The sequence below is a fragment of the Sapajus apella genome, unplaced genomic scaffold, assembly GCF_009761245.1.
Source record: "Sapajus apella isolate SASKATOON/1434 unplaced genomic scaffold, GSC_monkey_1.0 scaffold104, whole genome shotgun sequence".
Classification (NCBI taxonomy): Eukaryota; Metazoa; Chordata; class Mammalia; order Primates; family Cebidae; genus Sapajus; species Sapajus apella.
The window spans coordinates 1,395,677-1,422,419 of NW_022437044.1; the positions used below are offsets into that span (position 1 = coordinate 1,395,677).

At 35.0% G+C, this 26,743-nt stretch overlaps 1 protein-coding gene across 4 annotated transcripts in view; it reads left to right on the plus strand.

Annotated features, from left to right (window-relative positions):
- The window catches only part of DACH2 (dachshund family transcription factor 2), a 660,631-nt gene that overhangs the window by 514,878 nt on the left and 119,010 nt on the right, over window positions 1–26,743 (plus strand). For all 4 annotated transcript variants that reach the window (XM_032258714.1, XM_032258711.1, XM_032258715.1 and 1 more), the window contains exon 5: window positions 16,612–16,770. In XM_032258714.1, coding sequence (XP_032114605.1) covers window positions 16,612–16,770 — 159 coding nt within the window. The remainder of the gene's footprint in view (window positions 1–16,611; window positions 16,771–26,743) is intronic.

Below are 26,743 nucleotides of genomic sequence, written 5' to 3' on the forward strand. Positions count from 1 at the left end.
TTGCATGTATATGCCTGAATTCATCGACATTTGTAATTAGCATACTGTTTGTTCTGAAATAAATACTTTTAGGTCGTTGCTTTTTTTTTGTGAGGGAAACAAATCGCAAATTGAAAAAGCATTTATCTTGCCACATTCCTTTTCAAAGAGTGGTCAAAGGCATTCATCGCCCTTCACTGTATTAGTACACTTACATATTCTAAATTTATTAATTTAGTTTTACTATTTTCTCACAAGAAGTAACAATTCAAAGGCACACAGATATATTTATTTACATATGAGATAATAAGAATAATTTTCACATGGCAAAATAGAGAAAAAGATATCAATGGAGATACTGCACCTCAAAATATTTAATTTCTCTGATAGCATCCTCAACTAAATGGCATACATAGTCATTTCTGTGGTTCGAAAAAAAGATCTCATATTTTTATTATTATTATTATTTTTTAGGCTAGTCAAGTGAAGCAAGATCTCACATTTTAAGTTAGTCACTGCCTAAACATGTTTGTGGTTAACTTTGGACAGAGTTGCCATTTTCATTTAGGAAGCACAATAATGAAAATAACAAGCTTAATATAAATATGTCCATTTTATCTTAGAAAACGCAGGTTTTGCCAACCTCTAAAGATGCCTTAGAGCATGATTGTAAAGCTGGTCCTGTCTTTTCACCACAAACTATCAAAAAGAATGCAGTTTGCACACTATTCTCTTGAAATTAAAAGACAAGCTACTTTTCACTGACTCTGAAGTGTTTTCTGGGCTTCTAAACATGTAAAAATGAAAGAACTGCCAATTTGTCCTCAACGCTGGACCATAATTAAGGTAAATTGAGCTTCAGATTCTCACTGTACTCAAGTTGTAAACACTTGCCTGACAGCAACTGAAAGCAAGGAATTTGGGTATTTGGAGGTGGGTATTAGTCCTGAAGTATAGCAGGAATAGTAGCCCTCAGTAATTAGGACCTTAAGAGACTGTGAGAAACAACTTTACCAAACAACTAACTGAGTTTTCAGAAGTGAAAAGTGAATTCTCAAGTTTTGCAAAGTACAAGAGCTTTGGGAAGTATGTGTTTGTCATTACGGTTAATTTGCACATACCTCACTGAAGAAAAGGCCAGGGGAGCTAGGCCGAGAACACAGCTGTACAGGCAGCTCAACTAATTGCCTCTCTGTCCTCAACCTCATTTATCTTCATTTCTTCCCAATTATACCAAATTATCAATAGTCTCTGTTGCATCAGAGCCTTAATCCCCTTTATTCAGACAGCATTAGATAGTGGCAGATGAATTCTTGGAGGGAGTCAGGGTAAACAGCCATAAATGCCACCTCTGGCAGATGGCATTGCTCACAAGAAATGTGAGAAAACATTTGGAATTTGTAACTGGGCATTGGTATGAGGATGCAAGCTGTTAATATTTTTTTAAAGATAATCAAGGTGGTATACGGTAAAAATGTAACTCATATTTTAAAGAAAAATACAAAGGCACAGGTGTTCATATCAACTTAAAATAGTACATTTTTAGAAAGTATTTTCCCACTGAGCACTGTAACCATGAAATTTTTTCAGGGCATGATATTTTATGATAATCAGTGGCCTATTTCCATTTCAAGCAAGGTACACATGTTCTGCATTCAAAGACACAATATCATTTATTTTTCTTTCCAATCAAATAACAGACTGTGCAATGTTTGATGTGTCCATTGCCAAATTGGAAGTATGTTTCAAAATTGAATAACAAACTGAACAGCCAAAAGAAAACATATTTTGTTTTGGTGAGAAAAGAATGTTTGAAAACAGTTACAATTATTATGTTTTTTCTTTGGTAAAAATAAGACGCTAAGAATTCATGTTTTGTGTCATTTACAAAAATATCAATATTGTAATAGAAATATAATTTATTTTCATTCAATGACAGATTTGGTACTTTGCAGAACTAATCACATAACTTACATATGTTTTTATGAATTTGACATTCAGAAGCATATGAACTATAGATGTTATCACATAGATGGAATGAGAAAATAAATAAGAGCAATCATTAAAAGGAAACATAAAATAATAAAATAGGCCACCTTCAAGTATTTTATTATCAAATCACAGATCTTTTTAAAAGAGCTGCCAGAATTAACTTTGACTTTTTCTGGAATATGTAGCATTGCTTTAAGTAGCGGTATCCCTTTCATCTGTGTCATTTACATACTTTTGTTGAATTCAATTGCATGGCCACAAATTAGGCATCTTAGTCAGAAATAGAGAAGTTGAAAAGTAGACAAAATTATGGGGTGCCTGTTCCCTTGGTATCTTAGGTTCCAGATCTCCATGTCCTTTCGCCTCCCCTTCTTAGGCTACACCTAGGCAACTGTATCTTCTACCATCCTCACTGTCCTTCACAGTCCTACCCAAGTTACATCTGACAAATGTTCTTTCCCACCTCCATTTCTTTCTTTCTTTTCTTTTTTTTTTTAAATAGAATCTCGCTAGGTCGCCCAGGTTGGAGTACAGTGGTGTGATCTCGGCTCACTGCAACCTCTGCCTCACGGGTTCAAGCAATCTCCTAACTCAGCCTCCTGAGTAGCTGGGGTTACAGGCACGCACCACCATGCCTAGCTAATTTTTTATATTTTTAGTAGAGACGGGGGGGGGTTTCACCATATTGGCCAGGCTGGGCTCGAACATCTGACCTTGTGATTTGCCCACCTAGGCCTCCCAAAGTGCTGGGATTACAGGCATGAGCCACCACACCCAGACTCCATTTTTAAAATAGTTTAATTTTTTTATACTTACTTTATAAAATACGTCTGAACTATCTAGACTGCATGAGGTAAGCCTGTATGAATTGAGTCATTCATCAAGTTTGGAAAGTAACAATTTCTAGCCTGTTTTCCAAATTTGCTTGTAAGACCTTTTAATTTGAAACCCAATTTCTTAGTCTACTCTGTATATTGTGCATTGTTAGGATGGTAGAGCTTAGGAAATTTGTGTGAATGCATAAGCATCAATTGTCCCCATGCACATCTATGAAGAACTTTTGCTTCTTACTTAGAGCTTGAATCTGTGGCCTTTCCTGTTCTACATGTTCTAAAAACATGCATATTACTACTGTTGTCAACACATGCATAGTTTTTTTTTTTGTTGTTGTTGTTGTTTTGCGTGTGTGTGTGTGTGTGTGTGTGTGTGTGTGTGTGTGTGTGTTCCCAAATACATTTATCATGGCATGTTGTCGGCCTTGGAAACAAGTCTGTAAATTGGCCAAAAGCATCACACTTTATTTTGCTTTAAGTCTCTGCTACTTTTACCGCACTGCCAACCCTAATCAGCTGAGCCTGTGTGGTGTGCTTGCTGGTGCATATTTAACCTTTCATCCTTACAGGAATGGGTCTGAGCTTCATGGTCGTTATGCATTGATATTTGGTAGGCTGTGGCCAATAGAAAATCTCATACTAAATTACATTATGCAACTGAATTAGGGCTTGTATGTGAAAGAATATGTAGTCTATTAGTGAGTCACAAGATTTTTATATTTAGGCAAAATAGATTCATTTGTTTACATGCTACTCCCTCTCTTCTGAGCATACTCTACATAGTGTGAAGAGACCAATTTGAGTAATTTAATAATGGCAAAATATTCTTTTTTTAACAAAAATCCAGACATCTTAAATTGCACTGTTATTAAGATCAATCTCTCTCCTCTGTCTTCCAAATCTTATTGAATATTGAAGTTGAATATTGAAACGTAACTACATGCTTCAAAACTTTTCCAACTATTGTAACTGCTCTTGAGAAACTAAAAGTTCTTAAAGATTATTATTGTCCAACCATTAACGCAGAATATATAATTGTATTTTGTAAACATCTATTGTGTGCATGTAGTAAATAATGCAGCTAAACTATTACTGTATTAACTTGCATACTTGAATGCAATGTTTGATACTTTTCTTTGAAAAATGTGTTCAAAGGAAGAATCTGGAATGAATACCAATAACCAGACACTATTTTTTACTGCCCTGTTGCCTATAGTGTGTTGAATGACCCTTTGGAAAGCAAGTCAATGCTTCTCCTTGATCACTTGAAAATTTTGTGCATATTTTAACTATACTCATCATTATTTTCTTTAAAAGAAACTAATGTCATTTTCAACCTGTAAATGTATTTTAATTATTGAATTCATAACGACTCATTTCCTTTGGACATTTCTCTTTTTTTTTTTTTCTTAGTTCTCTTCACCAAAGAGCGTCATTTAGTTCCTCAGATTCTAAACTGTGCGTATTCACTATCAAAGCCTCAGTTAAAAGGACTTATATGCCTCGTATCAGTAGCAACTGAGGATAGTTATTTAGTGTGTGTGTTCTGGAACCTTTCCTGCTTCAATTCTTTACTTGTGGTACAAGCATGGGAAAATCAATCATTTGAGTTTCAGTTTTCTTTATAAAACGTGGCTGATAATAGTACCTATCACATGGTGTTCTGAGCATTAGGGAATGGTTTCTAGCACATGTCAAGTGCTCCGTGTGCTTTGAACGGTTTTCAGGCACATAGTAAGTACTCAGTGAATGTGATTTTCAAAGGGACTAGACTTATGTGTTGTAATTGTTTTGCAAGTAGTGTCCCGTAACTGATCATTGTAGTTTTAATTACTCAATGTAGTGATAAAATCCATTTATGAATCTCCTTGATATCATCAGCAGTAATTCATAAGCCCCAGTGTAATACAAGTGAAAGATCCATTTCACACGTTAATAGGCACTAAGATCCCAGAGCCAGTGAATGCTCCTTGTCAAACATATATTTGCTGTATATTGATTCTATCTATTGACTTATTTTACTTCTACTCCATTTTCTTCTTCCGTTTTTTCTTTTTCATTAAAAAAACGGTATTTCCTTATCTTTTCATTTTTCCACGTAGAACAATTTTTGGTGTATTCAGCTAATGCCTCAGCTTAACAGATATGTTTCTTTCTCTTTGTATTGTTATTTCATGCTCTGCCATATATTTCAATTTGTCATATTTTCCCCATTTTATAGCTTTCTGTGAATTTGGGTCTGCAGGGTTTGTCTTTATTTCGGTAAAATAATTTTTTTCATAAATTATTTCGGTAAAATAATTTTGCTGAAATTATTTCTTCTTTGTGTCTTGCATGTTCAAGTTATATGTTTGCCTCTTTTCTCTTTTATGTTATCTCGTATTAACTTTAGAGTGATATGAAAATTATTGGCAAAATTTAATCTTCATTATTTCTACCAACTTTCTCGTCTTTCTTCATATTAAATATTATGTTCTTTCTTATGGTTCTTCTTTTAAGAAGTTCTAAGATTAATAATCAATGTTTGCCAGCCAAACCCAGTCTTTTCTGTGCAGGGAGAAAAAAACAAACAGCCATCTGTTTGTGCTTTCTCAAGAGAAAAACAGGCTACATATAGTTGTTTAGCCTCACTCCCCCACTTTAATGCACCTAGTTGTTGTAGGAATATATGTGAATGTATATGTGATGACAAAGCTTCTGAGATGCCCACTATTTTTGGTATCTGTTTCTTGTAACTGCTTTTGAGACAAGGTTTGATTTAGCTAATATTATACCTTTTAAATAAATTTTGTATACATTTACATCAAAGGGATTTTATTGTATAATTATCAATAAACTCCTTCACCTACATTGTGACAGGCACATTTTTAAAGTAAGATTGACTAATGAACAGATTGGAAATTGCTGAATAAGTGGGTACTTTCCAAGTCTTTGTCAAGACTTGGCAGTAATTACATCTGCTGAACCACTTGATACATTGTTAGAAATAGCGTAGTAGAGCCATATCTGGAGTTCTCCATTTTCAATGTTTTACTGTATCCGATCATACAGTTGGCTTTAAGATCAGTAAGTTCAAATGTACATGGCCATGAAAATAAATGTGGTTAACCACAAAAATAATAGTTTTACCTTTGCAAATTATTCAATTCTTGGGGTCACTAGCGGTCTTCACCATCTTTTGTTGGTGGTATAGTTAAAAAGGTAGTCACCCTATAGACAAGTTAATAAAGTTAACACCCTACTTTGCTTTTTATATTCTAAAATAAATAATAGCTTACACTTATTTAGTGTTTGATATGTCCAGATATTGTGCCGTTTTACATATTCTATCTCATTTAATCCTTAAAGCAACTCTAGAGCAGGTAGATTATTATTTCCATATTAGACATTAAGAAACTCAGACTCAAAGAACCTTAATGTCCTTTCCAAGGCCCGTAGATAGTAACAGAGCAGCCAGAATTCAACCTCAGGTCTGTCTGATGCTCCTTTCACTATGCTATTATGATTTGTGGAAGGATGTAGTTCTTCCCTCTCTATTTTGGGTCGGTCTATATCTGCAACTTTCACAGAATTTTACCAGTTGACAACTACCAGTCAAGTAAGATCACTTTAACCTCACCACTCCAAAGCAAACAGTCAAGCTGAAATCTCAACAAGAAAACTTGTGTGAGTAATAATTAACCCTCACCATGGGCTACAAAAAATCATAATGCTTTCATCTCGATTTATTGGTCAAAATGTATTCTGTTGTCTAGAGACTGCATTATGGTTTCCCTAAACAATTTTTTGATAGCTGTAAGAATTGCACTGACCGGAAGATATTTATACCTACAGAAATGATATTAGTCTATGTGCAGGGAAAAGAAAAAGAGATGAATTATTCTGCCTCCTTCTATGTGGCCAGTCTTGCCCTCTGCTTTTTGTTTTAATACACTAGCTTCCAAAGCATGGCTTCTTTGGATTAATTAACAGTGTAATAGAAAAAATACTTAAATTATGTTTTGGGTAGGTAGGTATATATACCTAAATTATGTTATGGGTAAAAAAATATACTTTATTTAAATTATGTTATGAGTAGGTATACATACTTAAATTATGTTACAAGTAGGTAAATATCCTTAAATTATGAGTAGGTAAATTCACATGTGTAATATTACGCTTTTACAACACTAATTTTTCATCTTCTTAGATCTATAAAAAATGATTGTTGTAAAAATATAATATGCGTGTATTTTTAAAAAATTTCTAATTATGAAAAAATGTAAATTTGTGTCCATTTTTTTAACTTTAAGGCAGTTATTGAAGCCTTGTGTTCATACACTCCATCAGGTAAATAATGAGTATGCTCTTTTGGTATACATAAAATAAATGTTGAGCTGTATACATGTACTAACATATGTACATAAAATAGAAATTAATGATAACAAAATTAAACAAGATTTTAACTAATACATTTTATTAATTAATGACAAAATATTTAAAACATATATTCTTAGTATCAGAGAAAACAATGTGATTAATACATCAAATCTGATGACCTTTACAATATTTTACCTCTTAATGAAGGTGACAGAGTTCCTACAATGATTAGAAGTATCAGCTCTGCTGTTTTATATCTCTTCTCTTATGCTTGCATTATGGTCTTCAATCTGAGGTTGTGTTGTGTTGTTCACTTTGTAAAGGCTGGTTTATTGAACCCACTCAGCTGAGTATATGCAGAACATATCACAATGAGGTCAGAGTAAATGAAAGTCTAGGGCTGCCAATGGCCAACCACTTTCCCTGTTGAAAACTCATAAGCTTTTTTTCCCTCCAGGTTCCTCTAATACTTGAGTGGTGAAGGCATAAGTGATGATCCATATCTTAAATATTAGTGACACATAATATTGTACTTACATTTTAGTTAACATATAAAATAAATATTAAAACTCAAACATCTTGCTCTATCTTTGTAGGTCAGCTTTTACATTTTCTAGGGTATGCATAACCTCATTTTAAGGACCTTCAAATTAAGGTATATTTTACAAGAGCATATGTCACAGTTTATGAATGTGACATTCATAAGGAACTCTCTTTGAAATAATTTGCATGTATTCTCAGTAGTAGCTGTTCAATATTTCAGAAATATGATGAAAGAGGGAAAAAATAGATAGTGGTTCTGCTTGGCTTCTGGTTAAGCCTCAGGGTGCTTTTATGCATGGCTGAGGGTGAAGGGAGACTAGTCATATCACATGGCGAAAGCAAAAGCAATGAAGTGAAGGGGAGGTGTCACACACTTTTAAATGACTAAATCTTGCAAGAACTCCCTCACTGTCATGAAGACAGCACCAAGCCATAATGGATCTGTCCCCATGATCCTAATTCCTTCTACCAGACTCCACCTCCAGCATTCCAAATTAAAATTCAACATGAGATTTGGCTGGGGACAAATATTCAATCTATACTTGTGGTATTATATGATTATTTAATGTGAAGTGACATGATAATATGTTTGTCATTTAGACAGACCACATGCTGCTAAGGATGAAAGGAGGACTTCAAATTCAGATAAAATGCTATCAATCACTGTCTTGAACTTCGATTTTTTGAGTTTTTAAATTTGCAATACTTAAACTAGCAAGAAATGAATTCAAATTTCCAAGCGGTGTTTCATCACACATAAACAAAAGTTTTCTGTACTTGCCACAGCAGACAGCTTATACAGAATTGAAGGATATTTTTTATTTTATTTTATTTTTATTTATTTATTTTTGAGACAAAGTCTTGCTCTGTCACCAGCCTGGATGCAGTGGCGCGATCTCAGCTCACTGCAACCTCCACCTTCTGGGTCCAAGCGATTTTCCTACCTCAGCCTCCCAAGTAGTTGGGACTACAGGCACACGCCACCACTCCCAGCTGATTTTTGTATGTTTAGTAGAGATGGGGGTTTCACCAGGTTGGCCAGGGTGGTCTCTGTCTCCTGACCTCATGATCTGCTCGCCTCAGCCTCCAAAAGTGCTGGGATTATAGGTGTGAGCCACCAGCGCCGGGCCACTGAAGGGTATTTTTTCAAAAAAAAAAAAAAAAAAAAAAAAAAACTTCTGTTCCAGACAACATAACATAATACCAAGATAAGTATGATGATTTAAAAATTTGGGGGGTTCATAGGAGAGTGAATAAGATTATCATTTGGAATTACAAAATAATATCTAGCAAAACCCCATTTTCTTCATGTCTACAATAAAATACCTTTTAACCAGAGTGTATTTTAAGTTATGCAAACAGTTTGCAAGAGTTTCTCCAACCATATCCTCACACTCAGCAGGTCATATAGAAGAGCACTATGCCTTCATTACCTGTGATAGAATTCCTTCTATAACTAAACTAATCTTTTAAACTCAGTAATGTGATGTTCAAATTTTAGCCACTGTGCCTTAAAGTGGTTTTCAGGAATACTTACATCTTGAAGCATTTTAATTTAGAAACAAATATAATTGGGACTTTGAATTTTACATTTACTTTGTGAAACATATTAGCCTTAGTTTTAGAAATATGTCTGAGTCATGTGCAATTTACTTGAGTAAGCCTCTGGTGAGTGCTTATTTTTAAAAATTATTGAGTATACTTTGAAGCATCAATTCCTATTAAATCCAGAAACAAATTTATTCACTATTAATTTTCAAGCTTTTGAACTTGACTCCTGATCTTTTTGGATGATGGTGATGATGAAAGTATAGAGTCGTTAGACTTTTTTTTGTTTGTTTGATTGGTGGTTTTGCCTGTACGGATAATGCTTATATAACAGTTGTAGTACATGTTGGTCCATCCACCATACTTTCTCAGAGAGCCTTAGCATATTTCTTGGAACCCTTTGAGGGTTTGTATATAAACATTCTGGTCATGCAACCAAGGTATTCTTTTCTTTCTTCCTGGTTACTGCTCTGCTCAGTTTTATTTATATCTTTTTAAATTGCCATTTCTGATACTCCATCCTCCTTATTTTTTTCATGTTTATTTAGGTCATTATGTCAAGGGCCAATTGGAGGAGATGAGGCACAAGTAGTAGGGAAGTCAGTTAAGAGTCTCTTGAGATAATAGTAATGTGAGAGAGTAATGAGGGTCCAAACAAAGGCAGTGTCAGTGGGAATGGAAGGGAAACCATTGTAGTCAATTCCAGATAATCTGGCCAGTTAAGCAGGGAGTGAGGGATTAAGAGATGGCAATGATACTTATTAGATTGAGAGTTCTTTGAGGGCAAGTGCTTTGCCTTTTGTTTCTGTATTCTCAGTACCTGCAAATAGCACCTGACACATATTAGGAACTCAAAAATTTCCCATAGAAACAGTTGCATTATGCCTCTAACAGGAAATAAAGGAGCAAGGTCTCTTTCATTGAATAATGGTCAATTTAGTTTCAGACATGTTGAATTAAAGATGCCGTAGTTTGTTTTACACAAGCTGCTTATACTCCAGGGTAGCACTCTCTAGTATAACTTTCTGCAAGGAAGTAAATGATCAATATGTGTACTTCCCAATATGATAGTCCCTAGCTGCATGTGGCCTTTGAGCACTTTCAATGTAATTAGTACAATTTGAGGAGCTGAATTTATTTTATTTTACTTTATTTTAATTAATTAAAATTTCTATTTAAATAGCCACAAGTGACTAGTGCCTATTGTATTGGCAAGTGCAGCCCTAGAGGCTCATCAGTTAGCTGCCATTATACCTCTGATGAAACTTGATATTCCTAGATCATCACCCTACAGTGCGGCCGTTCCTAGGTAACGTTTTAAAGTAAAGAGGAAATAAACTAGTTGAGACCTTCTCAATATTTTAAAATGAATAATTGTTATCTATTTTCTATCCATATCCATTCAAATTTCAGAGACAGTGCATGATTGAACTGCTGTTGTGAACCTATCTGGAAAACTGCTGAATATTCTATTTTGTGAATGCATACAGGAAAAGCAAATAAAAGTATAATGTGATAAAGTTTAGAGTATAGCACCTCTGTATGTACACGCCTACTTTTGCATTCATGTATTAGCACTTTACAATATACTAAACCCTGAATTTGTGTTTATATGTGTGTATGTACACCTCCTCTCTACACATACTTACACATACTGTATTATTACTTAGAAAAAAATGAAGTCTTTAACAGTTTAATTATGATTTAAAATATTTTTCTACTATAAAATGCCACGTGCTGTGTAGATTCATCAAACAATGTGCATTCATCTGAGACTCTAGCTAAACAAATATTCTATGACCAAGAGAACAAGCTCAATTTAGGCCATATGCTGCATGGACCTCTTCCCATTTGACTGCTTTTTCTTTGCCTTGTATACACAAAATTACTAGAAACATCATCGATTTAGACCCATATTTTCAAATAATCTGACTTATATGTTTTGTTATAGCTACAAAAGTTTCAATGTAAGGACAGCTTGTTATAAACCCTTCTATTTTTCACATTCAAGGCCATAGTTTTGAATTTAATATGGCCTTATATATAATTTACCTTACATATTTTTTCCTAATAGGTGGCTTTTAAATTTGTACTTTGCAATCGATAGTAGCAACTCCTACTATAGTATTCCTCTAAAATTTTAAAAGATACACTCAATCGAATTCAGAAGACAGAGATCATTTTTCAATTATGAAACTGTTGCATGTGACTCATACAATCCAATAGTCTTAGAAACTCAAACCTACAGAAATTACAGCATATGAATTTATAAAGAGGATCAAGACTGGTTACTAAGTTGCCTTGATACTCTTCAGTGAATGCTTTATCAGCTTCCTTCACTCATTTTTAACAACATGGTGCTAAGGTTAAGAATGATTGCTTGGAATTTTTATTTAGTGCCTTACTGCTGGGATTGCTTTATATCCATTTGAAACATTTAGGTGTTTTGGTGTTTTGGGTTTTAGGCTTATGCTAATTTGGTTTGAACACATCATAATGATCTTTTCTATTGCTTTTCACAAACCTGACGATAATAAGCATTCTGTTATTAGAATGGGAATTGTGAGAGTGCTAGTTAGACAAAATTTTAACAAATTAAAACATTAAAATACTGCTTTGAGTCCCACGCATATTATGTTCCTGCTCTTTTTTCAAATTATTATTTTTAACTAAATGGATAAAAAGGTCCTTTCTATGCCTTAAATTCCATGTTTCTATTGTAAGGTCCCCATGATTCATAGGTATCTGTCATCTACCCACTTATCTTTCAAAGAAAAAGCAACAAAAACAATCTTCTGGGAACCCTAAAATATTACAATAGGATTTTTTTAAAGGTCTAAATTGCAAACTAAAGAGATTCTGATTAAAGCAATAGAAGTTTGTCAGACGCTTTGTTAAATTAATGTTTCCCCATGGCAAATCACTTTATTGTTCTTACACTGATTCTAACTGAGAATATATATTTCTACTAAGTAAGGGCTTATGAAAATGTAGTTCTCTGTAGCTTTCTTATTGGTAAAGTTAGGGTTAAATTAGTATTAATGTAGCAATAGTTGCTTGTAATACTGTTTATTGTGTTACACTGTTTATTGCCATCTATTTAATTTTACTAAATATTGTGTTAAAATAGTGATAAGTAGTTGATATGGAAAAGCTCAAATAAATTGTTCAGTTCATGAGGATTTGGTGCATTTTCTACGTTATCTTTACAAACTTAGGACTGTGTTGGGTTATGTTTACACTTAATACAAAATTTCATGAAGACTTAAGAGATTATTTTCCCAAACCCACTGCTTACCCTGCCAGCCTCAGAATTATATCTAGTTTCTCTCCTCTTTACTGGAGGAATTCCCTCACAAAGCTAGTATGGTCTGGTTCTGACAAATGCACATACTTTAGTGTTAGGGGCTGAATTAGGTACCCCTAAAATTTAGATATTGAAGCCCTAACCCTGAGTTACTTTGAAATGTGACTGTATTTGGAGATAAGGCCTTTAAGGAGGTGATTAAGTGTATTTTATTTTATTTTTTTTCATTTTATTTTATTTTTATTTTTTATTTTTTTAATTGCATTTTAGGTTTTGGGGTACATGTGAAGAACATGCAAGATTGTTGCATAGGTACACACGTGGCAGCGTGATTTGCTGCCTTCCTCCCCATCACCTATATCTGGCATTTCTCCCCATGCTATCTCTCCCGAATTCCCCACCCCCTGCTGTCCCTCCCATATTTCCCCCCCCACAGACCCCAGTGTGTGATGCTCCCCTCCCTGTGTCCATGTGTTCTCATTGGTCAACACCCACCTATGAGTGAGAACGTGCAGTGTATTTTAATATAAAGTATGTAACTGGATTGTTTGTAACTCAAAGGATAAATACTTGAGGGAATGAATACCTCATTTTCCTTGATGTACTTATTTCACATTGCATGCCTGTATTAAAACATGTCAGGTACTCCACAAATATATATACCTGTTCTATACCCACAGAATGAAAAAAAAAAAATTAGTAAATAAATAAGGCCTAGAGTGGATTCTAATCTAACCTGCTTATAAGAAGAGGAAAACTGGGCAGAAAAAAGATACCAAGGATGAACTTGCATAGAGGAAAGAGCATGTGAGGACACAGAGGAAACACAGTCATCTGCAAACCATAGAGAGAGGCCTCAGGAGAAACTAAATCTGCCAAAACCATGATCTTGAATTTGTGACCTCCAAAACTGTGAGAAACTAAATTTTGGTTGTTTAAGCTATTCTTTCTGTGGTATTTATCTCAGCCTAAGCTAACTACTGCATTTGGAGGTAGACAGACTGCTAGATAGAGAGGACAAGGAAGGTGGATACCCAAGCTTTCAACATAGTGCTTAATAAAAGGCTTACTGTAGCTTAGATTAGTCAAAATACTTTGTTAGCTTTGAGGGCAATGGGTATTATTGTATCTTGACAAAGGGGCATAAGAAAATGCAAATATCAGGGCAACTGAACATTCTAGATTGAGTAATGATTAATTTTTACATTTAAAAATGATAAGAAATTTAGGTCAAAAGACAAAAATGTGTTCAGAGCATTAATACCTCCTAATCCAAATATCAAGAATGTTCCACACTCCTCAGCCACTCCAATTCATATGCAGTTGCTTTTACAGTACAGGATAATAATTACATCCACATTTGGTGGAGGTGGGAAGAGATGGAAACTGCCTTTTCTATTATTAACACAGTAGTTAACAAAGGTGGGAGCTGTTGGAAAAAGTGTATCCAAAGCTTTCATTAGCGCATACACAAAACCACATTGAAATCTTCTGAGGTGAGTTTAAAAACATTTCTATTCAAGCTTATTTGGATAATGTGATACAAAACCATGAGAATAATACCTAATGTATCATTTAATATTGAATGTAGACTAAACAGTTTTCAATTTATAAAATATTGATATAATAGCTCTAATATTGCTGTGTTGCTATTGCTGCTGTGATAGTGCAATACTATATTATTATCATATGGTGTCATTTAATGTCTTCTAAATGTATCTTCCTTTGTCAATATTTTGCTCATTTTATAAATTACCGTTCTGCTATGGTGAGGTAATTCATATCTTGAACATAGTGCTAAAATGATGGAGTGCTTCCATTTTTGCTCAGCAATTGATCTTTTAAGTATTTGCGTTTTCTCATATTAATCATGTTTATTGGCCTAATGTTAGTATAAAGAATTCTCAGTTTTGCAGTGGTTACTTTCATAGTTTATTAAGATATTCCCTTCCCCCCACCATCCCTCTTCATTACAGCATAACAATGACTTATTGATTTTAATTTAAATTTCAAATTCGTTAACACTAAAATACGTCAATGCACCAAACCATAAATTACCTCCCTGCTCTTAAGCACATGCTTTACAACAATCAACATCTGGATGAAAAGAGAGAACAAGGGGTAATCATAGAAGTACTGCATGTTCTCAATGAACACAGCAGACCTCGGCATGACCAAGGGGATGATTTCTGGTCCATTAAGCCAGTCTATCAAATTCAACCATATTTCCTACCTACTAAGCTTTCATGCATCTTATCTGAATGGCTTAGAGCAGGACCCCAACTAGTAACTGCTTATTTCTTCCCTCATTTGATTATAAAATTTTTGTTTATATAGGCAAGGCCAGATATCTTTCAATCTTTACATATACTGTGCTAGAATCTGGTGTTTCCTTACCACATCTAGTTGGAGGCTAGTCAAGACTCCCACTTTTGGATTAGAGATTCACTTCAGCCACAAAAGGGCTTGAAAGAGTGCTGAAAGGGAGGACTGGAGTTAAGAGTCTTCCTCTTCAGGACTGGGGTAAGAGCTGATGTGTGGATAGGAGGGTTAAACAATCCTTTCAGAGATTCTAGCAGGCCATTTGCTTGAATACATTTTAAATCTTGAAAAGGAATACCAATTGGGCCTGAAGACATTTCCCTGAAAAGTTTACAACTCTCAAAACTTTTTTGCAAATGTGGTTTTTGAAATAGAAGTATAAACATGTTTGCTAACACGGTGAAACCCTGTCTCTGCTAAAAATACAGAAAATTAGCCAGCCACGTTGAAGTGTGCCTGTAGTCTCAGCTACATGGAAGGCCGAGGCAGGAGAATTGCTTGAACCAGGGAGGCAGAGATTGCCGTGGGTGGGACGAGATCGCGCCACTGCACTCCAGCCTGGGCAACAGAGCAAGAGCAAGACTCTATCTCCAAAAAAAAAAAAGAAAGAAAAAAAATCACAAATAGTATTGTGAATATTGAAAATAATCACAATATTAAATGCTGTGAATATGAATATGTTGATTTTTCTACCTTTAAAAAAACAATAAATATACCTATTTTTACAGAGTGCCCAAGAGTCTCAGCTCTAAACCCCACACAAAACAGGGTCAGAGTTTTAGGCAGAAAGTGGGATGGTGTCAGCCAGGTAGAGATGCTAATGTCGCAGTCCCAGCATGGGAATGGAGGCAGAACCACTGACCCCTGAATGACTGAAGCACATCAAGCAAATAGATGGAGCTGCCTACACAACCGTTTCGTTTTCTAAAGCCAGACTATCTGCTTCTGCAGTGATTGGAATCCCACCCTTTACTCCCTTATTTAAAGTATTCTCCTGGAAGAATGTCCTGGAAGTTATTCTGTGTTTGTTTTCCATATGGTTTTAAGCAATGCTTCTCTCCCCCACAGTACGCTAGATACAAGATGAAATAGCTATGCCACTATAGATCATAATAATATAGTATTCTGCATTTATACACACTTTATCCCACTCTCTAGCATGAAGGATCAAGGTAAGTATAATTTCAAGTTGGAAGCCACAGTTTTCTATTTTTTTTCACATTATTTTACACAAAACCTTACTGTGTATGAATAGATTTGTTTCTCTGAGTGATCTGAGAAGAAAATGAATGACCATCCTGTTTCTTACCATGTATTTTTGCATGTTATCATGCTTTTATGAAACGAGTGTGTTCTTTTTCAGTGATCAGTACTATTCTTTAAATATAGCATATGTATGTTAAAGGTTTAGAATACAAGGCAGTGATGGTCAATTAATGGCCCTCAACACGTAAGTGCTTCTAAAAGCTATTCATTATGATTCCAGATTTGTTGAGACTACCAACAAGTCAAGAGTGCCTATACTATTATTAAGAATGATTTAGCCTTCCCAGAGGCAGCTTACATCTCTAGACTATTGAAAGTTTTTGAAACTGTCATAAAAATGAGTTAACTGTGTTCAATAATAATTTTCTAAGAGGTAGTATTCATGATTACTACCTTTTATTTTAAAAACCCTTCTCATGGAAAGTTGTCAAGTTGAAATCTGTTTATATGAATATTTTTCAGGTGGAAGTGAATCCTCCTGGGATAAGGATAAGATGCAGTCTCCATTTGCTGCACCTGGACCCCAACACGGACTTGCTCATCCAGCCCTAGCTGCCCAGACAGGCGTTGGGGGTGCTCCAGCTCTCAATCCACTGCAGCAGAACCACCTGCTAACCAATAGTATGTATACTGCCCTCCCACAACTGGGTGTGTTGAATAAAACACTATTCAAGGCCTACTAGAAAGCTTTGGCTGGCAGGGCTTAGTCTATTTATCTTCAATAAGGTTTAACAATTTAATATCAGAAGGGGAGGTACAAAGGGACTCACCTTCCCTCTTTACCTCCCCTTCTGATATTAAATGGTTAAATCTTAAGTACAAGTAAAGGTACATTGGTGGTACGTGGAAGGTAGAGGTACATAGAGTAGAGGTACATGGGAGGCTATGCAGCATAGTAGTTAAAATATTGGCAAAAGTCACATAAACTGGTGTTTGCATTCCACTTGTTTTGAATTCTTTTTTCTTTTAATTTTTTTTTGAGACTGAGTTTTGCTCTTGTTGTCCAGGCTGAAGTGCAATGGCATGATCTCGGCTCATGGCAGCCTTTGCCTCCTGGGTTCAAGCAATTCTCCTGCCTCAGCCTCCAAAGTAGCTGGGATTACAGGGAGTTGCCACCATGTCCAGCTAAATTTTTTTGTATTTTTAGTAGAGATGGAATTTTACCATGTTGGCCAGGCTGGTCTTGAACTCCTGACCTCAGGTGATCCGCCTGCCTTCCCAAAGTGCTGAGATTACAGGTATGAGCCCCCGTGCTCGGCCACATGTTTTGAATTCTACATCATTGTTAGATATTGGAGAAGTCACCTAACCTTTCCTACTCTCATTATCTACAACTATAGATTATGAATACAAATGCACTCACTTAAGGTTACTGTAGGATCTCAGAATCACAAAGTAAAAGATGTTAACAGTAAATTGCATATAGTAAGTACTGTGTATATCACAAGTAGTATTATTACTTAGCAATCACACTACAGCTAGTGCATACAAATTTCAGATTTAGATGATGTTTTAAAGACTTCAAAGACTCACAAGTGTTTGTGTAACAAAGCAAGTCTTGTGTATATTACTTTTGTATATATTTTATTTTTCTTACAAATGGATAATCCAGGAGAGGGTTTTATTACTCTCTTCCCTGAGACTTTTATTCTCACATTATATGTTAGGATTAAGGCAACAGAAGAATTCTGAGACATTTTAATATGATGTTCCAAATCTTAGTGGAATTGATCAGTTATTAAGCATACAAAAATAAGTTACGGTGTGTTACTTAAAAGTGGTTATAACCTCAAGCATAAAATGTCTCGTACAAAATGAAACATTAAGCAAAAGCAAATAAAATGAATGCCAGAAAAGTTATAAACATTATGTTATGAAAAGTTAGAAAAAAAAGACTGATTAAGGTAGATTCAGGTTATAAAGAGGGTAATTTAGAAGACTTTAGTCTGACATATAAATGACTTGGAAGTCATTACTCCCATCCTTGCAACTAGAATAAAGATAAACAATCTGAAAATCACTAACTCTTATTAATGCCATCAGGGTTTGAGGTCACAGAGCCCCACCATGCTGGAAACTAGACAGAAAGGCAGAGATAGAGAATCACAGCTGATAAGGAGAAGGAGACACAGCTCGACACTGGTCGAAGCATTTAAAGGGTAATTGAGTAATTGCAGCAGACTCACTAGACCGAGCTCAAAAGACAAAAACTCATGTGGGTCCTGTCTTATGGGGCCCCTACATTTTCATGAGTTTTATTTCTAGGAGCCCTACCAGATTCTCAGGGTGAAGATTTGAGAAAATTCCCCTCATATTTCTAGCAAGGGTAAAAGTAAAGTAACAACTTTGAAATATGTTCATAGTGCTCTGTTCTCCTTAAAAAAGGCCCGTCCTCAAAGAAAACTATTTTACCAGAGCTTAAACTATTTGGTTTTGCTAGAGCCTAACTGACGTGGGGAAAGGGATATACTAATATTCCACCCCCTCTAACTTTTATGTGAGGGGAAAGAAACAGAACAATTCCAGCAGCCTTAGCTTCCTGTCTCACCTAAAGACTTACTGGAGCTAAAAATCACTTGTGAAAGTCACAGTCCAAGGATACAGGCTCACTAAGGGACTAAGACCTAATTGTAAGATATAGAATGTTTCTTTCCTCACATTTAACTATCAAAAAGAGTAGTGCTCCTGTATAATGAAGGAGGATTACAACTTAAAGAAATGCAATTTTCAGACCCTATTTATGACAGGTTCTCTAGGGAGAAGCAAAAATAAGGAGGACAGAAATAAGACTAGAGGAAAATTTAGACACTAACGCCACAGGTAGTGCTGGCAGTTACGATAGTGTAACTCACAGCCAGATCAGCATAAAACCTATCAATAAAGGCCTATTTACTTCAGTCTCCTTTACCTAATATATCATTTCTGGCTTTAAATTAAAAAAAAAAAAGCAAACATAAACAAAGTCCAGAAACACAATCTGAAGAGACAGAGCAAGAAACAGAACCAAATTCAGTCATAGCTGATATTTTAGAATTATCAGACTGAGAACTAATTAGCATACTAAGAGAATGGAAAAAATGGACATCATACAGAACATAGATATTTAATCAGAGAGGTAGAAAACCTAAGAAACCCTAAGAAAAATATAAAAAGAAAATGCTAGGAATAGAAAAAAAAGAACTCTTAACAAAATGAATAATATCTTACATGAAATCATCTATAGAATAGACACAGCCAAGGAAAGAATCAGCTAGCTTGATATTTCAACACATACTTCCCAAGCTGAAAAAGGGAAATGATGAGTGAAATAACATAACAGAATGGAATATCTAAGAACTGTGTGACAAAGAGAAGAGAAAAATAAAAGAACACAAGGCATATTTGAAATAACAATGACTGAGAATTTTCCAAAATTAACGAGAAACACCAAACCATATATCGTTCAGCAAACACTAAGGAAGATAAATACCAAACTCTGCAAATATCCATATTATGTTCCAACTGCAGAAAACCAATGACAAGAAGAAAATCTTGAAAAAAGACAGAAGACATTTTTATTTCCACACAGAAACAAAGATAATAATTACACTGGACTTCTTTTTAGAAACCAGGCAAACAGGAAGAAAGTAGAATGAAATATTTCGAGTATTGGAAAAGAAAACACTGTAAATGTATACCCCTACTATGCACCCATAATAATTAAAAATAAAAAAAAAATTTAAAACCCTACAAACATAGAATTCTGTCTCCGGGAAATTTTCCCTTAAAAAGTGAAGGAGAAATAAAAACTTTCTCAGACAAACAAAAATTGAAGTAATTTGTTACCATACCAGTAGACCTGTATTGCAAGAAACATTGAAACGTCTTCAGAAAAAAAGAAAATGATATATGTTGGAAAGTTTGATATATGTAATGAAATGAGGAATACTAGAGGAGGAATAAATTAGGATAAATTAATTTTTTTAATTTCTTATTTTTGTGTGTCAGTTAGTTTGTATTTTTACAGGATTTCACTCTGTCACCCAGGCTGGAGTGTAGTGGTGTGATCATGGCTCACTGCAGCCTTGACCTCCCAGGCTCAGGTGATCCTCTCACCAAGCCCCTCCACCCTCCAGTATCTGGGACTACAGGCGTGTGCCACCATGCCTAGCTGATCTTTGTATTTTTCAGTAGAAACAGGATTTTTCCATGTTGCCTAGGCTGGTCTTGAACTCCTGGGCTCAAGAGACCTGGCTGTCTTGGACTCCCAAAGTGCTAGGGTTATAGGCATGAACCACCATGCCTGGCCAATTTATAAAAATTCTTAATTAATCTAACACACAATAGTTTTTTCAAATAATAAAAACAACATAAGCAGGAGTAGCAATTCTTGTGTCAGATAAAACAGACTAAAGCAAAAGCAGTGAAAAAAAGACAAAGAAGGTCATTATATTAATATAATGATAAAAGGATACATCCAACAAGAAGATATTACATTCCTAAATATACCTGCATCTAACTCTGAAGCTCCCAGAATCATAAAACAATTACTAGTAGACATAGGAAAAGAGATAGTAACACAATCATAGTGAGAGTCTTCAACACTCCACTGACAGCACTAGACAGAGCATCAACACAGAAATTGAATAAAGAAACACTAGACTTAAACTGAACTCTAGAACAAATGGACCTAAAAGTATTTACAGAATATTTTACCCAATAAATGTAGAATTTACATTCTTCTCATCAGCACAAGGTACATTCTCTTAAGATAGACCATGCATTAGTCCATTTTCATGCTGGTGATAAAGACATACCTAAGACTGGACAATTTACCAAAGAAGGAGGATTAATGGACTTGAACTTTCACGTGGTTAGGGAGGCCTCACAATCATGGTGAAAGGCAAAAGTCACTTCTTACATGGTAGAGGCAAGAGAGAATGAGAACCAAGTAAATATGTTTCTCCTTATAAAACCATCAGATCTCATGAAACGTGTTCACTACCATGAGAACAGTATGGAAGAAACCATTCCCATGATTCAATTATCTCCCACCATGTCCCTCCCACAACACATGGGAATTATGGGAATAAAATTCAAGATGAGATTTGGGTGGGGACACAGAGCCAAACCATATCAGCCCATATGAGAAGCCACAAAACATGTCTCAATTTCATTCAGTTCAGCTCAGACTTTGATTATTTTTTGCTTTCTGATATACTTGGGGTTGATTTGCTCATGCTTCTTTAGTTTCTCTAGTTGTAAGATTAGGTTGTTAATTTGAGATCTTTTGAACTATCTGATGTAGGCATCTAATACTATAAACTTTAATAATATTGACTTAGGTGTGTCCCAAATATTCTCTTATGCAGTATCTTTGGTCTTATTAGTTGCATAGAATTTCTTGATTTCTGCTTTAATTTTATTATTTACCCTAAGTCATTCTGGAGCAGTCTGTTTAATTTCCATGTAATTGTATGATTGAAATTTTTAGTATTGATTTCTATTTTTACTATCCTGCTGTCTAAGTGTGGATGGTATAATTTCACTTTTTTTTCAATTTTCTGAGGATTTTTAAAATATTTGATTATGTGATCAATTTAGAGTAGGTACCATGTGCAGATGAGAAGAATGTATATTCTGTTGTCTTTGGTTGGAGAGTTCTATAAATGTCTTTTAGGCCCATTTGGTCAAGTGTGAGTTCAGGTTTTGAATATCTTTGTTAATTTTATGCTTTGATGATTTTTCCAATACTGCCAGTGTAATGTTGAAGTCTCTCACTATTATTGTGTGTAATTCCAAGTTTCATCATAGGTCTCTAAGAATTTGCTTTATAAATCTGGGTGCTCCTCTGTTGAGTACATATTTATTTAGTATATTTAGGTCTTCTGGGTGAATTAAACCTTTTATTATTATGTAATGATCTTTTTCTTTTTTGATCTAACCCCAGTAAAAATAGAAAGAGATCCACGATTTTATTTGAAAAAAATAATATGATATATAGACCACTAGCTAGACTAATAAAGATACAAAAGAGAGAAAATCAAAATAAACACAATTACAGATGACAAAGGGGACATTACCACTAACCCACAGAAGTACAAAAAATCCTTGGAGACTTACAATAAACACCTCTGTGCACACAAACTAGAAAATCTAGAAGAAATGGATATATTTCTGAAAATATACAACCTCCTAAGACTAGACAAAAAAGAAATTGAATATCTGAATAGATCAATAATGAGTTCCAAAATTTAAGCAGTAATAAAAAGCCTACCAAACAAGAAAACCCAAGGACTAGATGGATTCACAGCTGAATTATATTAGATGTACAAAGAAGGGTTGGTACCATTTATGTTGAAACTATTCCAGAAATTGAGAAGGAGGGAAACCTTTCTAACTTGTTCTATGAGGCCAGGATCATCCTGATACCAAATCCTTTCAGATACACACCAAAAACAGAAAAAGAAAAAAAGAAAAGTTCAGGCCAATATCCTTGATGAACACAGATGCAAAAATCCTCAAGAAAATACCAGCAAACCAAATTGAGCAACACTTAAAAAGCTTACCCATGATGATCAAGTATGCTTTATCCTTGGAATGCAAGGATGACTCAACATATGCAAATAAATACATGTGATTCATCATATAAACAGAAGTAAAAACAAAAACCACTGGTTTTCTCAATAGATGCACAAAGGGCTTTTGGTAAAATTCAAGATCCCTTCATGTTAAAAACCCTCAGTAAACTAGGCATTGAATGAGCTACCACAAAATAATAAGAGCTGTCTCTGACAAACCCACAGCCAACATCACACTGAACTGGCAAAAGCCGGAAGCATTCCCCTTAAAAACCAGCACAAGGCAAGGAAGCCTCATCTCACCACTCTTACTCAATATAGTACTGGAAGTCCTGGCCAGAGCAATCAGGCAGGGGGAAGAAATCAAAGACATCTAAAAAGGAAGAAAGGATGTCAAACTATCCCTAATTGCAGATGATATAATTCTATATCATGGAATTAACCTAAATGCCCATCAACAGTAACCTGGATAAAGAAAGTGTTGTACATATATACCATGGAATACTGCACAGCTATAAAAAAGAATTAGATTATGTTCTCTGCAGCAGCATTGATGGAGCTGGAGGCCATTACCACAAGAAAATAATGCAGGAACAGAAAACAAAATACCGCATATTTTCACTCGAAAGGGGGAGCTAAACCATGAGAACATATGAACACAAAGAGGAAAACAACAGACACTTGGGCCTACTTCAGGGTGGAGGGCTGAAGGAGAGAGATGATCAGAAAATATACCTATTAGGTACTATGCTTATTACTTGTATGAGTAAATAATCTGTACACGAAACCCCCATGACACAGAGTTTACCTATGTAGCAAACCTGCACATATACCCTGGAAATTCAAAAGATTATTTTAGGCCTCATTGAACCTAAAATAAAAGTTTTAAAAAGGCCTCAATTTTTCTTTGGTGGGTCTCTCACTGTTGCCTGGGCTAGAGTCCAGTGGCATCATCTTGGCTCACTGCAACCTCTGTCTCCCAGGTTCAAGTGATTCTCCTGCCTCAGCCTCCTGAGTAGCTGGGATTGCAGGCACCAGCCACCATGCCTGGCTAATTTTTTTTTTTTTGTATTTTCAGTAGAGATGGGTTTCACTACATTGGCTAGGCTAGTCTTGAATGTCTGACCTCATGATCCACCCTCCTTAGCATCCCAAAGTACTGGGCTTAAAGGATTAAGCCACCGTGACTGGTTTCAATAAACATTTAGAAATCAAAGTTATATGAAATATCTTTTCAGGCCACAGTGGAATAAAACTAGAAATGAACTGCCAAAGAAACCTTCAACACTATACAAGAACATAGAAATTAAACAATCTGCTTTTGAAAGATTTTTGGTTTAACAATAAAATCAAAATGGAAATTAAAGTATTCAAAATGAATGGTAGTATTGACAAGTTATTAAAACAGCTGGGCTACAGAAAAAAACAGAGCCACGAGGAAAGTTTGTAATGCTAAATGTCTACATCAAAAAGTCTGAAAAGTCACAAATTAACAACCTGACATCACACCTCAAGGAACTAGAGGAACTAGCCCAAACCAAACCCAAAGCTAGCAGAAGAAAAGAAATGACAAAGATTAGAGAAGAACTAAAAAAATAAATAAATAAATTGAAACAAAAATGAAAAAGATCAATGAAAAAAAAAGCTGGTTCTTTGAAAAGATAAGCAGAATCAATAGAACCTTAGCTAGACTAACCAAGAAGAGAGATGATTCAAATAAGCTCAATTAGAAATAAAAATAGAGATATTACAACTAACACTACAGAAATTCAAAAGATTATTTGAGACTACTATGACCACCTCTATGCACACAAACTAGAAAACCTAGGGGAAATGGATGAATTTGTGGAAATATACAGTCTTTCTAGCTTGAATCAGGAAGAAACGGAAATCCTCAACAGATCAACAACAGGCACTGAGATTGAATCAGTAATTTTAAAATTGCTGATGAAACAAAAGCCCAGGGGTAGATGGATTCAAAGGCAAATTCACTGGACCTTCAAAGAAATGGCACCAATCCTACTGAAACCTTTCCAAAATATTGGGAAAGAGAGAATCCCCTCCAATTCATTCTGTGAAGCTAGCATCACCTTATTACCCAAGCAAGGAAAGCACATAATCAAAAAAAGATAACTACAGACCAATATCCCTGATGAACCTAGATGAAAAAAATCCTCAATAAAATATGAGCAAACCAAATCCAATAGCACAACATCAAAAAGATAATGCATCATGATCAAGTGGGTTTCTTCCCAGGGATGCAGGGATGGGTCAATGTATGCAAGTCAAGAAATGTGATTCACCATCTAAACATAATTTAAAACCTAACGCATATGATCATCTCAATAAATGCAGAAAAAGAATTCAATAAAAACAAGCATTCATTTATTATAAAAGCCCTCAACAAATCAGGCATTGAAGGAACATAACTTAAAATTATAAAAATCATCTATGGCAGACCCACAGCCAACATCATACTGGAAGGGCATACACTGGTGGCATTCTACCCCTAAGAACTGGAACAAGAGAATGTTGCCCACTTTTACTACTCCTATACGATATAGTACTTGAAGTCCTAGCCAGAGCAATCAGGCAAGAGAAAGAAAGCAAAGACATCCAAATAGGAAAAGAGGATGTTAAAATATCTATCTTCACTGACAATATGATTCTATACCTAGAAAGCCCTATAGACTCTATCGAAGGATTTCAAAACATGTTAAATGACTTTACTAAATTTCAGGATACGAAATCAACATACAAAAAACTTGTACCATTTCTATACACCAGTGAGGTTCAAGCTGAGAGCCAAATTAGGAATGCAATTCTGTTTACAATGATCACAGAAATGTAAAATATCTAGGAATACATCTAACCAATAAGTTAAAAGATCTCTACAAGGAGAACCACATAACACTCCTGAAAGAAATAATAATTGACACAAACAAATGGAGAAACATTCCATGCTCATGGATTGGAAGAATCAATATTGCTAAAATGGCCATACTGCCCAAAGCCATCTACAGACTTATTACAATTTCTATCAGACTATCAATGCCATATTTTTTACAGAATTAACAAATGAACTATTATAAAATTCATATGGAAGAAAAAAATTGGCCAGAATAGCTAAAGCAATTCTAAACAAAATCAACAAAGGTGGAGAGCTATCACATTACTGGATTTCAAATTATACTACAAGGAGATAGTAACCAAAACAGCATGGTACTGATATGAATATAGATGTATAGACCAATGGAACAGGATAGAGAACCCAGAAATAAAGCTGATTTTTGACAAAGCACCCAAAAGCATAAATTGGGGAAAGGACACCCTATTCAACAAATGGTGCTGGGAAAGTTGGATAGCCACATGTAGAAAAATGAAACTAGATGTCTTTCACCAAATACAAAATAAACTCGAGATGGATTAAAGACATAAATCTAAGACTTCAATTAATAAAAATTCTAGAAGAAAACCTAGAAAAAACTCTTCTAAACATAGGCCTAGACAAAGAACTCATGATTAAGACCCTAAAAGCAAATGTAATAAAAATAAATAAATAAATAAATGGGGCCTAATTAAACAAACAAACAAAAAGCTTCTGCATAGCAAAAATAATAATCTTCAGAGTAAATAGTCGACTCACAGAATGGCAGAAAATGTTTGCAAACTCTTCATCTAACAAAGGACTAATACCCAGAATCTACAAAGAACTCAAACAAATTAGGAAGACAAAAGCAATACCATCAAAAAAGTAGGCAAATGACATTAGTAGACACTTATCAAAAGTACATATACAGGAAATATGAGTCAAAACCACAGTTTCTTATTTGATACCACCTTACTCCTGCAAGAATGGCCATAACCAGTAAATCAAAGAATAATAGATGTTGGTGTGGATGCAGTGAAAAGGGAGCACTTCTACACTGCTGGTGGGAATGTAAACTAGTACAACCACTGTGGAAAACAGTGTGCAGATTCCTTAAACAACTAAATGCAGAACTATCATTTCATCCGGCAATCCCACTACTGGG